The sequence below is a fragment of the Acomys minous genome (genome assembly GCF_964271855.1).
Source record: "Acomys minous genome assembly, chromosome: 7".
NCBI classification, from domain to species: Eukaryota; Metazoa; Chordata; class Mammalia; order Rodentia; family Muridae; genus Acomys; species Acomys minous.
The window spans coordinates 2,330,126-2,344,662 of record NC_140488.1 but is presented as its reverse complement, the minus strand read 5'-3'; the positions used below and the strand labels follow the sequence as shown (position 1 = coordinate 2,344,662).

Sequence of the window (14,537 nt, the reverse complement as noted above, 5' to 3'; positions counted from 1 at the left end):
AAAAGCAGGAGGCTGGCTCTAAACCATTATGGGAATGAGCAGTTGGTCGGGGGTGTGGTCGCCCTGCGTTCTCCATCACTGTCTTGATCCTCATTCAACAAGAATTATGTAATGAGTAGTTAGTTTTTCTCAGGCCACAAACCTGGGCCTGAGACCTAATGTTGCCTGGGACTCCCTAAGCCAGAGCTGTTGACTCTGTCTGATGAAGGAGACAAATATATTCTAGTATGAATGAGATCAGTGTACAATGCTGACCATACCACGTACCCCAGTGCCCTCAGAAAGTGACAGGACTGGCCAGCTGGGTGGGGACATTGTGTCTGTGTAACCGTTTATTAAAACCACGCTTTTCATTATTTTGTTTATAGGAGAAGGCCTGGGGGCCTTCAAGTGGGGTTCTTGGGTCTGCCTCCACCACTCACAGGGCCACAGTGCCCTGAGCTTCAGATAAGGAGGGTTACAGGGTCCACATCCACCCGGGAGCACAAAGGTCCAAGCTCCTTTTCCTTCGGGTGGGCAGGCAGGAGACCGGCCAGCAGGATCAGAGACTTAGGCTGGGCCCCTAGGGCCAGCGCTCCATCATCAATCATCTGCCTCTCTGTCACCTTTCTTATCGTCCCACTCCCCCATGCTGTCTGTCTTCCACATATCTACCTGCAGACATTTGGAGGTCATTAGCTGAATGAAGGGTGACAGTTGATGGCATGAAAGGACAGTGAGTAGCCTAGCCGGTGGTGGACTATGCAGACTCGGGAGGACACTGGAGCAGGAGTGTTCAAAAGACAGACAAAGTGGAAGAGATAAAAGGAGACCAGAATTACATGGCGAGGGAGACAGAGGGCATCACAGGGCTGAGGGAAGAGTGACTGACAGGGCCATGATGACCTCAGGGTTGACAGAGGAGTTAGGATGACAACTCTGAAGACAGCATCCTGGGCTCCAGTTCTGTTACGTGTGGACCTTGGAGCGCGATGCTCGGGCCTTGTGAGCATCAGGCGGCTCATCTGGAATAGGCATAGGTGGCAATATTACCCACATCTTGAAGCTGATGTGGAGAGTTAATGTGTGGAAACTTGGAAGAATAGAGTCTGGCCCCTCGTCAACAACGAGGACTAATAACGAGGACTTGTGAGTTGCTCGATCCATCATTAGCAAACATTCAGCTCTTTAAGGGCAGATGGCATTTCCGCTGAGGCACTTGCCCCCACCGGAGTGTGCGTAGAAGGGTAGAGTCATTTTTTTTTCCTCTGCAGGCCTTCCCACAAAAGCAATAATGAGATATCACACCCTGAAGAATTCAAAAGAGATTTGACTTGTGATGATAATTTTAAGATTCTCAACACAGATTCTGAAAGGTAATTCACTGCAGGGAGTAAACTTTTCCCAGAATACAAAGCCCGTATGCACTCAATTTAAGCCTGGGTCCAAAGTCAGTAGCTGAATGGAGACCAGCACTACACTATTGCTCCATGTCTGCAGAGGAGAAGCAGAACCGCAGTGTTTCCCTGCACTGCGGTGAGGAGGACCTCCAGACCAGGCTGTCCCTCTCACAGACCTTGAGAAAATAGTCCCCATGATCGTCTCATGGGAGCCCTAGACCCCTAGTGTGGACAGATCCCTGGGAATGAGGGAAAATGGGGATTGTATGGATGGGGAAGGTTTTTGTCGTCCTCCTCCGGCTTACTAGCAGCCCCAAATTCCTTATCTGCTGCTCTGTTCACCATAGACCACCAATGTGCCTACTTCCCCCCGAGTTTCCACCTTTTGTTTCCGTTCCTGTTCTAGCCCATTAAATTTGAATAGAAATACTTGCTGAAAGACTCCAGTTAGGCTTGGCCTGGCTTTGAGTGGAGCAATTTAGGGAGGCAACCAAAAGACTTCTGCTCCCAAGTCATGAGACATACTCTCAAGACATGTAAATTGCCCCGGGTCGCAGCCTAATCCAAGTCGACAAATGCTTCTCTTCCAATATTAGATCGCCTGCACAGATGAATGATGGCAGTGTGGAACCTGGAGCCCCAGAGTCCCTACCAGAAGTTTCCTCCGCTGGAGCAGACATTGGCGCAGAAAGGACAGGGTGAGACGCTGGTGGGAGACAGTTCTCTCAGATCCCCGATGAGAGGCCAGGTTTAAGCCTAACCCTTGGGTGCTCTACTTTTTGTTGGATTTACTTCCTTCCATTCCAGCCTAGCCACTCCCACAAATCCATCACTGGCTCTCAAATCCCTGCAGAGCCTCTAACTCACAGCTAAAGTTCCAGCCCTCGGCAAAGACCGAGTAGAATGAATGCGTGGGGAAGGTGGAAGAAACAAACTGATGAATGACCTAATAATGGCATCACTGCCTTCTTACTTCATGGCTCAGCTCTGAAGACAAATTCAGAGACCGTTTGCCTCTTATTTCTCCCTTTCCAGAAGTGGAAGAAACCCTTAAATCTCCTGCTTGCCCCACACTCTTTCCTGATCGAGTGTTCTGAGAGTCAGTGAAAGAAGCTAGGAGCCCAGCATGTCCTGGCTGAGTCACAAGCCGCTCTTATCAGATGCTTTGCAGAGTGACATAGTCGTGTTTATCTCCATCCCCACATGGCTCCAACCTGGAGGCATCCCTAGAGACAACGGCTGGTTATGCAGACGTGGCACAAGCAATGGGACAGTTTCAAACTGTGCTAGCAAAGTTAATTGTTGGTCTGAAAAGAGCTGAAAGTGCCCACTCCCATGACACCCTGCAGTCTCCCCAGGGTGATCTTGGGAGGACCCCCTTCTGGCAGCTTTCCCAACTGGTTCCCTCAGCAGCTTCATCTTCTCACTAACTTTCCTAGTTGCAGTGGGTGCGTGCAACAAGATACAGTAGGCCCCACCTCTGAAATCTCTGTTTCTAAGCAGATCTAGGAAAGGTCATCAGGCCAGTGACTCAGTTCTTTGAGTTTCCAGGAATATATCGTTTTGTTGTCTGTGTGGGCATCAGAATGATCTTCCCAAAATAAACCAGGAAGCATTTATCCCCTTTCAATTTCTACTTCCTTGAAAAATTTCCTAGCTCACTAGTTGTGAATGGCCATGGGGCTCCTAGCCAGCCTTTTCTTTCTCCTGTACCCAAGTGGTGCAGACTGCTTCAGCGTGTGCTATTGGCTACTGTAGAAGACATCTGATCCAGTATGATCGCGTCTGGTTCTGGGCGGCTTTCTCTTTGATTATTCACTGGAGTCATCCTTCCTGTTTATCCAGTTCTTTAGAGTGAAGCTAAACCTCAAAGTCATTTGCAAAGTAATATGAAGACTATTTCTAGATTTGTAGGATGTTTAGTGCAGTCCACCACAGTTTGATTTTGTATGTATGTGTGTGTGCATATGTATGCATGTTGTGTGTGTGTGTGTGTGTGTGTGTGTGTGTGTGTGCGCGCGCGCACGCGCATGCGCGTGCACGTGCACACGCACTTATGAAACCTGGGACTTGAAGCCAGGTTCTCAAGCTTACAAGACAAACGCTTCGTCAGCATCTAAGCCATCCCTCCTGCCCACTTGTTCTGTTCTGTTTGTTTTAAGGAGCTGGCTTACTATCTTTCCTTGAAAGCACCGCTGTTCTTTTCCACTCATTGGCATGAGCTTACTCTGTAGTTGCATTTAGTTTTTACAGTTACGTGGCTGGCATAAACACGCTTGTGAGCAAACATGAAGGCAGTATGCTCTCCATATGTATGTGCTGGGGGCCTGTAGGCATCAGTCTGCTAGGAAACAGGATAGGCCCTAACTCAGGGGAGCCTAGACTAGAGAGTTTTATACCAGTATCAACTTGGCAGGTACAGATGGAGTGTGAAGGAGCCTCTATTATTTGAAGTAGCTGGCTATGAATTGAAAATCCTTCTGAGACAGACGTGATTATCTTCCTTAATTTACTAATACAAACTAATGGCCAAACAGGTCAGGCAGTGTGCCCAGGATCCTAGAGCTGAGAGACAGCAGAATTTGAGTCTATACTGCCCCAGATCCCAGGCTGTTTTGGAATAAAAACGAGTCTTAGTCCTCTAAGCAGCCATGTGAGCAGCTCCTCATTGCTTGGCATTTGCTAGGGCTAGGAGCACTTACTCGGAAGAAGGGAAGAATGCAGCCACGTGTTGGGACCTCCAACCAGGGCCATTAGGAGGATGAGCAGCCAGTGTCAGTAAACCTTTCCTGAATAGACTTGTAGTCTGCCCCAACAAGCAGAAACTGGGGAGAGCCAGCCCTAGACGGCTGAGTCTTAGAAACCACTTCCTGTCCCTTCTAAAACTTTGTGCTTCCTTTCTCCAGGTCTGGCGCCATGGTAATTTCCATCCTAGAAAATAAGAAGAATGACATTCCAGTAGACCCGGAAGATGAGAAGGCAGACCCCAAGGGGTAAGGCTGTAGCGGCTTGGGTATCTATCAGTCAGGCTTTGGCTAGGAAGATGAGGCCAGCAGGGTCTGTGGGCTAGCCTGACGTACATGGACAGACAGAAGACCCAGCTGGAACCTTTTGGCCCTTGTTCCTGGAGCCAGAATGCATTCCATTCAATTGCATTGCTTCCCATGAGGAATGGCCACTTTGCTTCAGCCGGCCACTGCTGGGGCGGCACTTTGAGTCCAGTCCACAAAGAGGACACAGCAACAAACCAGTGCTGTAGCAGAAGGGGTGCGTGCGGCGGCTTAGTGGGGGTGGCTTCCGCAGTTGTATATTGATTTGTAAATGGAAATTTCTCAAGCAATGAGAATAAGAATTGAACCAGGGAGATGGAAGTAGAAGTGGAGCTCATTATTACGAAGGAGAATGGAAACGGGACTGGGGGGGGGGTCAGTTGGTAAAGTGCTTGTGCTTTACCAGGAGGATAACTAGTGAGCTCCAGGCCAGTGAGAGACCCCATCTCAAAGGAGATGGGTGGTGTAACAGAATAACACCTGAGGCGGTCCTCTAGCCTCCAAATGTGCAGACACACACACACACACACACACACACACACACACACACACACACACACACACACACACACGTAGAGAAAAGAGAATGGATGTGGACCAGATCTGGGAATACTCTAAAGCTCAAAAGCCTTGTGCAAGGGGATTCTTTATTTGGGGGGCGGGGCTCATTTGCATAGGACCACATACTCCCACATTTGAAATCGTGAGGTTTTTCTCATCCATGCTGTTGTATTACATGTATCCTGTGATGTACGTGTGGAGAGGTCCAGGCTTCTACCATTGGTTTCTTTGCTATGTTAGTCTTCATGCCCCTTTCTCCATGATCCGTTCTCCTGCCACAGCCTTCTACTTTGTTTCCACACTATCTTTCAGGTTTATGTCTAGTTTGTATGAAGAGCCAAAGGCTTGAAGCCCAGGTTCACATGCCTTCTTGGAAGGACAGTGCTCTGAAAAGAACAACCATGGTTCTAAGATAGACATGGCAGGCAGGGGTTGATGGAGACAGCTTGAGGGAGCAAAGACAAAGAACTAACTCTAGAAAGAAGGGGGACAGCAGATCCAATAACCCTGTGGAGGAAAAGTGGTTAGCGTGTTCCAAAGCATGGAGTAGCGGAGCTAATGAGTGAGGGGACCATGGATCATGGCCTTGTTCTATATAATAACGAGACTTTACTAATCAGGTTTAAATCCAAAGAGACTTCTGTGTTTTACGACTTAAAGGTGAATGAGTATTTGAATTTTCACATTACACTACAGTTGCCCTTTTACTTTAAATCATGTGCAGGTGGTGCAGAAAATGCATCTCTAAGCTATAGGCCTTGTTATTACCACACTTTTTTCTTTTAAATTGCACTAACAGTTAACACTCAGTGAAAAAATTAGCTGATGGTAGTTATAATATATTGTCTTTCTGTACTTTACAGTTTACCCAGTACGATGATGGGTAAACAAACAGAAAAATTAAGTGACTTCTCCAAAAATGTTCCCTGTGGCAGAGCTGAGTCCTAATGAACAGCCTTAAAGAGAAACTTCAGCAAGCTAGTTGATGTAACTTGTTGGGAGCCTCATGTCATGACCAGACAATTACCTTCCAGCTGGTGTATTGATCAGCAGGTATCAGTCCCTAGGCCAAGAACAATTTCTGATTGTGCAATTTGACAGAGGAGAAAACTTGGGTCCACAAGTGTCATGAGGACGAGGAGTAAAGTCGAGATGTGGCCGACTATATAGATCAGGCTCCGAGAGGTATATTCCTCTGATGTTTACCAGTTTGAAAAATCAGTGCAAACATTTCTGAGGACAGTGTTTAATAATTGGCTGTGCTTGAGTTGTGAGGGTTTAAAAATATTTTTTAAAAATTAAAAAAAAATATGTGTGTGGGTGTTTCATGTGCATGTTTGTTTGCACACCATCCATGTGCAGTGGCTGCGAATGCCAGAAGAGGGCGATGGATCCCCTGAGATTAGAGAGGGTTTGAGCCACATGTGAGTGCTTGGAATCAAACCCAGGGTCTCTGGAAGAGTAAAAAGCTCTCCCAACTGCTGAACCATCTCTCCAGCCTCTTGCCTGGAGGAGTATTCATAACAAAACACTTCCTGAGGTTTTTGTTTAATTTCCTGAGGGTATGTCTCCTGCATTTGCCTTGAGCACTGCAATTTCCTCTCTTCTCCAGCATGCATAGGAAACCAATCCAAGGACAGCAGTTCTTCTTTGTTTCTTCTATTATTTTTCCAGACAGGGTTTCTCTGTGTAGCCTTGGCTGTCCTGCAGCTCACTCAGTAGACCACACTGGCCTCCCTCGAATCACAGAGCTCCCCTGATTCTGCCTCCCAAGTGCTGGGTGTCCAGGTGTGTGCCACCACACCAGGCTACAGGATAGCAGTTCTTAACCAGGGTTTTGTCCTGCTCACACCCTACCCTCCTGAGTCATCCTACAAATAACCAGAGATATTTTTGGTTGCCACAACCGCGGGGTGGGGGGTGGGGCTCCTAAAAGGTAGAAATTATGGATGCTGCTAAACGACCTATAATACACATGATAATAGTGCCTGATTCTTCTCAACACACACAGTAGTATTATCCAGCCAAAAGTGTTAGTATTAAGGTTGACAAGCCCTTCTCTAGCACTTGTGTTTACTTCGAGAACACACACTGAGGATATGAAAGAGTGAACCATAGGGCCAATCAGACTACCACAGACGTGCACCATGAATAAATAACGCATGCGCCTGTGCCTACCCAAATTTGACTGCAGCATACTTCAGTTGCGCAGGTCTACGGTACGATTTGGTGCACTGCCTGTGGACATGCGCATGAATGAGCTGGGCGTTGGCGTCACGGCTGACGCTTGTGTAAAAATACGCCTACTCTCGCGGCCATTTCCTGCAGCTGCCAGCTGTGGTGCTCGCTGGGAATTTTGCAAAAGGCGAAATGGCTGCTCCAGAGGCTTGTCTTGATGCAGTACTCGCGCCAGCCACGAGATGGCGCTAGAAGACCACAAATGGTCCCTGATGTTTCAGTGTGCTCAGGTTACCCATCCTCCACTTTGCAATCTCAGAGGGGCGTTTGGCTGCAGTAGCCAACTTGAGTGGCCATACTTGGGCAGTCTGTGGTGACTGCCGCAGTACCCACCTAGTTCTCCAGCCACAACTGACCTCCCCTTCTTGGATGTGAATTCATTTCCCTGTCTATTTGAGCAGACTGAGGGGCATGAAGTCAGGCCCAGCCAAGGGGGCAGAGAGGTGTGGGGCTTTTGCCGTATGTTCGTTTGATTGCCCATAGTGGGCTAAACGCATGGATTCTGCTTACTTTATGGGTCCTTTCGCACATTATTCAGCTCTTACATGAACAATAATGGAAACAGCTCCTACCATATAAACTTTAAAGAGTTAAATGGGTTTACTTATGTAAAGCACGCAGGATATTGGGCCGCCAAGGGGGAGGGCACAAAATATTATCAAATGCTAGTTTTATAAAAACCTTCAAGATAAAAGAAGTAGCTCCAGAAAAACAGTTCCTTGGTTTCCCCTGCCAATTTTCATTCTTCAAGTATTTAATAATTTGATAGCATACTGTTTTGCCATTTCCTTGCTAAATGTTATCACATGTTAAATGCAAGACATGTTGTTTTCCTTTTTGTTGTGTTGCAAGTGTGGTTTTTTCTAGTTTGTATTCTACACAAGAGGGTGTGTTTTAAACATGTTCTCACTGGTAGCAACTATCGTCAAGCAGCAGATTCCATTGTGGAAGGCTCTGCAAGTGTAGAAGGTGGCTTGTTTTCTGTGCAGTGTGTAATTAGGGTGGGAATTACCAGTGGCTGCCTTAAGCCACCAGGTTCTGTGAAGGCTTCAGTGAATATAACAAATCTCTCATCCATAGGCCTTACCTGATGTTTCTTTTTTCTCTCTACCCACTGCACCTGCAAGGAGTTCAGCAGTACGGGGGGGGGGGGTAGAGTAGCAGGAAACTAAGACCCGCCCTCCAGGGTGTTATATCTCACAGACAGGCATCCTGCGAGTGTTTGACCAATTGTTCTTTTCCATGACCTGTAAGGGTTACCACTCCTTACCCTGCTCCAAGGCCTAGTATGTCTTTCTACAGAGTACTACTACTTCATGCTACAGCTGGAGACAGCAGCTGGCTGCTTTTCACTGCAGTGGAGTTTGAGTTTCCCGAGGCTGAAGAATTACATTACTTGTACAACATAGTCCCTGAAAAGCATGCGTACCACCCATTGTCTTTGGTACACCAGCTTAGAGCCTGCCCACTAAGGCCTTACAGGGTTAGGAGCCATTGCTAATGGGTTCTGAGCTCGTCCTTGGATTCGTAGTTCCCCGAGCAGTGCCTTGCCCTTGGAGGCAGGAACGGTGAGGGGAAGCTTGTGCAAGAGGTAGGGCGCTAACCGTGCCTACCATCCTTCCTGTGGCCCCACCTTTGAGAGTATTAGTGCAGGCGTGGTGGTGAGGCCAATGCAGGAAAGCTGAGGAAGACACTCTCTTTGCTGGCTTCGGGTGTAGCTTGAGCTTTGTTTATGGCACATGGGGACACCCCTTTTCAGTGCCAAGGAGGCAGCATTGCCTGCTTTGTCTCTTTAGATGACAGAGTGCAGTGGGACAGCAAGGGACAGCCCCATGGGCCTCTTTCTATCTGATACTTGCTCTTCCTCAGCCCTTCAGCTGATGATGAGAAGAATGTGGACCCCCAAACCACCGAGGCCGACAAAAGAGATGGCCAGGGAGACCCAGGCGCAGCCACTCAGCACTCTGTAGATCCCAGCGCCCTAGAGCCACAGAGGAGCTCCAGTGCACCCAATCAGCTGATGGAACTAGAGGCCTGTGCTGGCAGGTAAGGTCTTACGCTGGCCTCCTGCTGCCTATGGCCAAAGTTTCTATCAGGGCCACAACATGGGTGAGAACTGCTTTTCTCACTGCAGGCCACTGCCTGGGTTCTTCTCTGAATGTGCTCAGGATACCGCTACCTTGGTCCTAGTCAGTGTTGACCACTTCTTGTGATTTGAGAAGCTGGCATGGGGCTGTGATCCAGGAAAGAATCTGGCTATTTCCCAGTGCAGGAGGACAAAGAGAGCGTGAGTGACACAGACCATGAGGAAGGCAGAAGTAGAATGAAAAGGAGGAATAAGTTGAAACATACAGACAGCTGCAGGATGAGAAAGGGAGGATACTTGAGAAAGCAAAGAAAGAATGAGGAGCAGTGCTGGTTTGGGTGTGTCTCTCTACATGAATGATGGACACTGTGGTTATAACTAAAGGTGACTGTGAAGTATGGGGAGATTTCCCAGCCTGGGCTCTTCAGACAGCTTTTAGCCTGCCAGCCCATAGCACGTTGTCGCTCTGAGCGTGTGCACAGATCATCATGTGCAGACTGCTTGTGCTGCTCGCTGATTTCTAGGGTACAACCAAAAGCCCATCATGCAGAGCAAAGTAAGGGATTCCTCACCGAGAACAGAGATGCTGAGGAGAGTCAAGGTCATTGTAATGAGGGCTATAAGAGAAGATACAGTTGAGCAGGGACATTAATTAAACAGCTTTGTGGTTACCACCACATCATGTGGTTTTCTTCAGTGCTTCATGTCTGTACAGATAGGAGCTATAAGTGTGCAGCCCACTGTTCACAACAGCAGGGGAAAGGTAAGTGGAGCCTCACAGTGATTACAGGGAACAAGAACTAATTGCTGCCCTGCCAGGAAGCATTAAGAGGGGGTAGGCAGACACTTGAGCTGTGAACTGCAAACTGTACCCTGGGGATCCAAAGGGCCAATTAGGAGAGGGCCATGAGAAGATGAGTTGCAGGAGTGTCAGGCTGACTTTAAAGGTAATAGTGATGGAAAGGTAGCACCTAGATTTCTGTTTGGGGTGACAGGGTGGATACTGAAAGGAGCTAGCTGAGGATTGGAAGTTAGAGGAGTTACTGTGTAGATATGACAATGTTAAAGTCATTGGGCCATGTTGACTTTGAAGTGACAAGTCATCCTGGTAGGCTGGAGTAGAGCTATGGCCTCTGACTAGAGAGCTGAGAGTTGTCAGCTTATAGGTAGTGTGTGAAGGGGAAGGAATACGCTTTAGGAGCAGTACCAAGAAGGCAATGGTTGGATAAATGGGAAACTTAGTAAAGGGTGGAGTCATGGAAACCAAGCCAACATGACCTAACTTTCCTTGTGGCATAAACCCTGAATCTGGGCCATCTAATTTGGCTGCCTTGGGTGACGCTGTAAGGTGAGTGGGAAAGGGCATTATTTGTGTATAGAAGATTGAGATGGGAATAGGAGCTGAGGAGATGCACAGATGTCTAAGATGTTACGTGTGGATTGCAAGGTATGAGGAGAATTAATTGGATGACTATGACTATAGCTCCAAAATAATGTTACGGTTTGCAGAAGGAGGAAAGCATTATATATAAGTGTAGCCAGGCCTTTTGGTTACTTTGTTTGGGTTCCTATATCTACCACCCCAATCCCTTCCAACTCCCCAACACTAGGAAGGCGAGAAAGAAGGTTAGAGGGGATAGGGGGTGTAGACTTCTTTAGACTACTTCCTGCTGATTAGGGGCATCCAGTTCCTTGGGGCAAGTCTAATCTTCATCATCAGTCATAAGAATACCAGCAACTAGCAATCCAGCAATAGCAAAAGCAATAGCAGAGACCAGCAAGGGGGAGCAGCTGCTGCCACAGCTCTTTCAGGGCTCTCACATTTATACCTTCTCAATAGTCTTCAGAATTACTAACATAAACTATCTGCAGCTGGCACAAATCACACTCTTGTCAGAGTACAAGATATGTTAGAGTTGGCTGCTGTAGACAGTCTAAAGCAGCCCCATGTCCCACAGCTGCGATTAAAATAAAAACATATTCACATAACATAACTATTTTTAAAAGAAACCAAAATTATTGCTACACATAAGGGTAAGGAGAAGAGCTCACTTCTGAAAGAGGTTACATGGTGTGGTCTTCAACTGTGAGAAAGAAAGAAAAGGCCCTATGTGTATGGAAAGGCAAAGTCAGTGATTGGAACTATTTGGGGACCTGAAGTATTTTTTTATTAATTAATAAGACACAAGCCGCATAATTAAATCAAGTTATACTTAATGACTACCCTGTACCAAACCATGTGACCAGTATGAGGGGTAAGGGTAAATATAAGTTGGTGTCTGCCTTCTTACCCTGATCAGTGCTGACTTGGAAGTATGCTAAAACTCAGTGCCCTTGGGAAGTAGCATCCAGACCCCAGAGATCCAGCAAGAGTTGTGCCTCTGTTCCTCTCTGTATGACATATACAATATTTACTCTTTATCAGCATTCCAGATGCTCATGAGGAGAAGAATGTGGCCCCCAAGATCAGTGAGACCTGGCAAGAGACACCTCAGGCCCCACAAGATGGACAAGGAGACCCAGCTGTGGCTATCCAACAATTGGCAGATCCTAGCACCCCAGAGCCGCAGAGCATCTCCAGTGGACTTGAGCAGCAAGTCAAAGTGGAGGACTGTACCAACATGTAAGGGCCTGCATGGCCTCTTGCTGGCCCTGGCCCAGGTGTCAGGAGTCACAACCCAGGACAAATACATGTATCTGCGGCACAAGCCTAGTCCCCTTTACAAAGCAGGAAGCAGACCAAACAAGGACTTGAAGTGCAGGTTTTCTCATGGAGTCAGAACATCAGATCTGTTAGAAAAAGACTGGTTAGAGCACCATGTTGTCCAGCAAGCTGTCTGAGTCTGAGAATGTGGGGTTGGAGTGAGGGAAACAGGGTGGTTTTGAGTTTTTGTTTTTTGTTTTTCGAGTTGTGGGGTTGTAAGGTCTCAGGTAGAGTCTGGTGGGGGTGAGACTCACTGCCATAACTAAAGTTCCCAGTTGGATGAGTTCTGTCACTGCTAAAACCACCAGGATATGGCATCTCACCTGCCTCCTCATTAATGCCGAAGTCCTTTGACTTGCTTCCTGCATGCAGTTCTGATACAGGGTGAGGGAGTTAATCCTACAAAAGCATTGTCTGGTTTCCCAACAGCAAACTAGACTGTTTTTCTCTGCTGCTTCCTCCTGGCTGCCAAATTCCCAGGAGCCTAGTGGACAAGTGAACAAGGCCCTAGGCTGCAGCCCATAATTCAGAGTAGAAATCGGAAGATGGAAATTTCACCCAAGTCATTGTGCAGTGGGCAATGGCTCCTCCTGTCTAGCCTGGATTTTCTCCTCTGTATCGCAGGAGAGTCCAGTCACAGGTCTCTGAGAAACCTTTAGGAGCAATAAGAAGGGATTCGCAGCCACTCTTCCCAAACACTGGCATGGTTTTAAAGGTGTTGAAGCGACAAACTTGGGGTTCGGCTCAGGAAGTACAGATATGCTCATTTGTTTCTTCATTTCTTGCAGGCTAAAAAGCCCTTCAAGCTGCTCAGTCACTGTTGGTGGCAGTACCACCTCTGAAGAAATGCAGTTGTGTGTCCCAGCTGCCTCGTGCGAGCTGGACTCCATCTCAGCTGTGTAAGAAGGAGCATCTAGCAAGTGTGGATGCTCCTGGGCGCGGGGGTTCCCTATAATCTCCTTGCAAGTAAAAGGATGCCGCTTCTGTTCTGTGTTGCTTTCTCTGTCATGTCTTCTCCAAGTCCTAGCATCCCAGTAGCAAATGGGCAGATACAGCATAGTCCTTAGTCCCTCAAGTAGAGATTTTATACTTCCTAAGCCTTGTACCATACAGTTTTCTCATCTCAACAAGAAACTAAGTTGGAACATATAGGACACTAGCAGATGCAAGCAGAGGCAGAGTATTGCCATCTTAGGGCCTTGTTACCATCCCTAGGGGGACATGCCTGGGAAGACCCAGGAAAGCCAGGACGACATTGGCCTAGTCCTGTGTCCACTGCTTCACCTGTCTTATTGAATACCCTGTAGCCTACAAGAAGGGAGGCCATTCTAGGGAGCCGGCTGACTGAAAGGTTTGTGTTGAGGTACCAAAAAGTTCTCTACTGATATCAGGCCAGGGAACTGGAGCAGGGAAATGAGGGTCAAAGATGGGGCTACACTGAGGCAGCATGAAGCAGCTCTTGTTGCCAAAGCTTGCAGCAGCTTTCCAAAGCATAGATTAAGGTTACTTGTAGGCCCCTGGAACTTGATTGGTCATGCAGCGTAAGTAGCAGGTGAGTGCTACAGGGAAGGCGCTGAGTGAAAGGAAGCAGCTGCCTGTCATTCAGCCACTGAGAACATTCTCATGGTGGGCAGAACAGTGAAAAGACCCAGGCACAGGAGGGAAAGGAAGGCTGAGGGACAGAAGTCTGGGGAGTTGAGGCTTCCTCGAGAGAGGGCATGCTATTCTTAGTTTCACGGAGCTACCTTCTACAGCTCTCAGTCTAAACACACAATCTAGGAGCTAAGAGTTGATCCATGTGGACAGTGGCACCAGCATCCTGGCATCTCTCTGTGTAGCTACCATGCAGCCTGGCTTGTGGACCCCACTCGTGCCCTCTAGCCTACACCTTTGCATGCGCATCTGCATTTCCTTCAAACTGGGCTGGGGTTTGTGGTCCTCCTCTGTGGGCCAGACCCAGTCCCTTGGAATCTTCTAGTACACATCCTAGTCTGCTGTGCTCCTTCTACAGCAAAGGAATTCTCTTCCTGAAAGAGTACATGGATGCTAGTGAAGTGTCTTCTGAGAAGCCAGTGTTTTCACACTATGACAGGTAAGAACAAGTTTCAGTTGCTTTGTTGTCATAGCCTGTACCAGGCCTGGTGCTGCCCTGTTCCCTCATCCTGTTACCTCACTGAGGACTCAGTGGGGCAGGGCTACTGGGTAATCATCCACAGGATGGTAGATGCTGCAAGGGCCTACTAATGCATGATTTATGGGTTTCCAGGTTTTCTATCTAGTTAGATGTGATTTTCTATCATGTGTGGCCTTTTCACTGATCAACTTATCTCCTTGCTTTCTGACACCATGCAGGAAGGTCCATGTCTTCTCAGTGCTGTTCCACCCATCCAGCTTGTGTCAAGTTGATACAATTGACCTTTGCTGGTTTGACACAGGAACATATTGCTGTTAAGCCATTAACCTTTCCTTTCTTAGTCCTTCCCAAGATCACATGTTAATATCAATATTATATTATGAAC

General features: G+C 47.6%; 1 protein-coding gene across 6 annotated transcripts in view; it reads left to right on the top strand.

Annotated features, from left to right (window-relative positions):
* ZNF185 (zinc finger protein 185 with LIM domain) overlaps positions 1 to 14,537 on the top strand; it is a 46,178-nt gene that overhangs the window by 19,771 nt on the left and 11,870 nt on the right. For 5 of the 6 annotated variants that reach the window (XM_084790964.1, XM_084790965.1, XM_084790963.1 and 2 more), the window contains 7 exons: positions 1,254 to 1,355; positions 1,976 to 2,077; positions 4,286 to 4,372; positions 9,098 to 9,274; positions 11,740 to 11,937; positions 12,807 to 12,917; positions 14,030 to 14,110. In XM_084790964.1, the coding sequence (XP_084647090.1) occupies positions 1,254 to 1,355; positions 1,976 to 2,077; positions 4,286 to 4,372; positions 9,098 to 9,274; positions 11,740 to 11,937; positions 12,807 to 12,917; positions 14,030 to 14,110 (858 nt within the window). The remainder of the gene's footprint in view (positions 1 to 1,253; positions 1,356 to 1,975; positions 2,078 to 4,285; positions 4,373 to 9,097; positions 9,275 to 11,739; positions 11,938 to 12,806; positions 12,918 to 14,029; positions 14,111 to 14,537) is intronic. The other variant, XM_084790966.1, reaches the window with a different exon arrangement.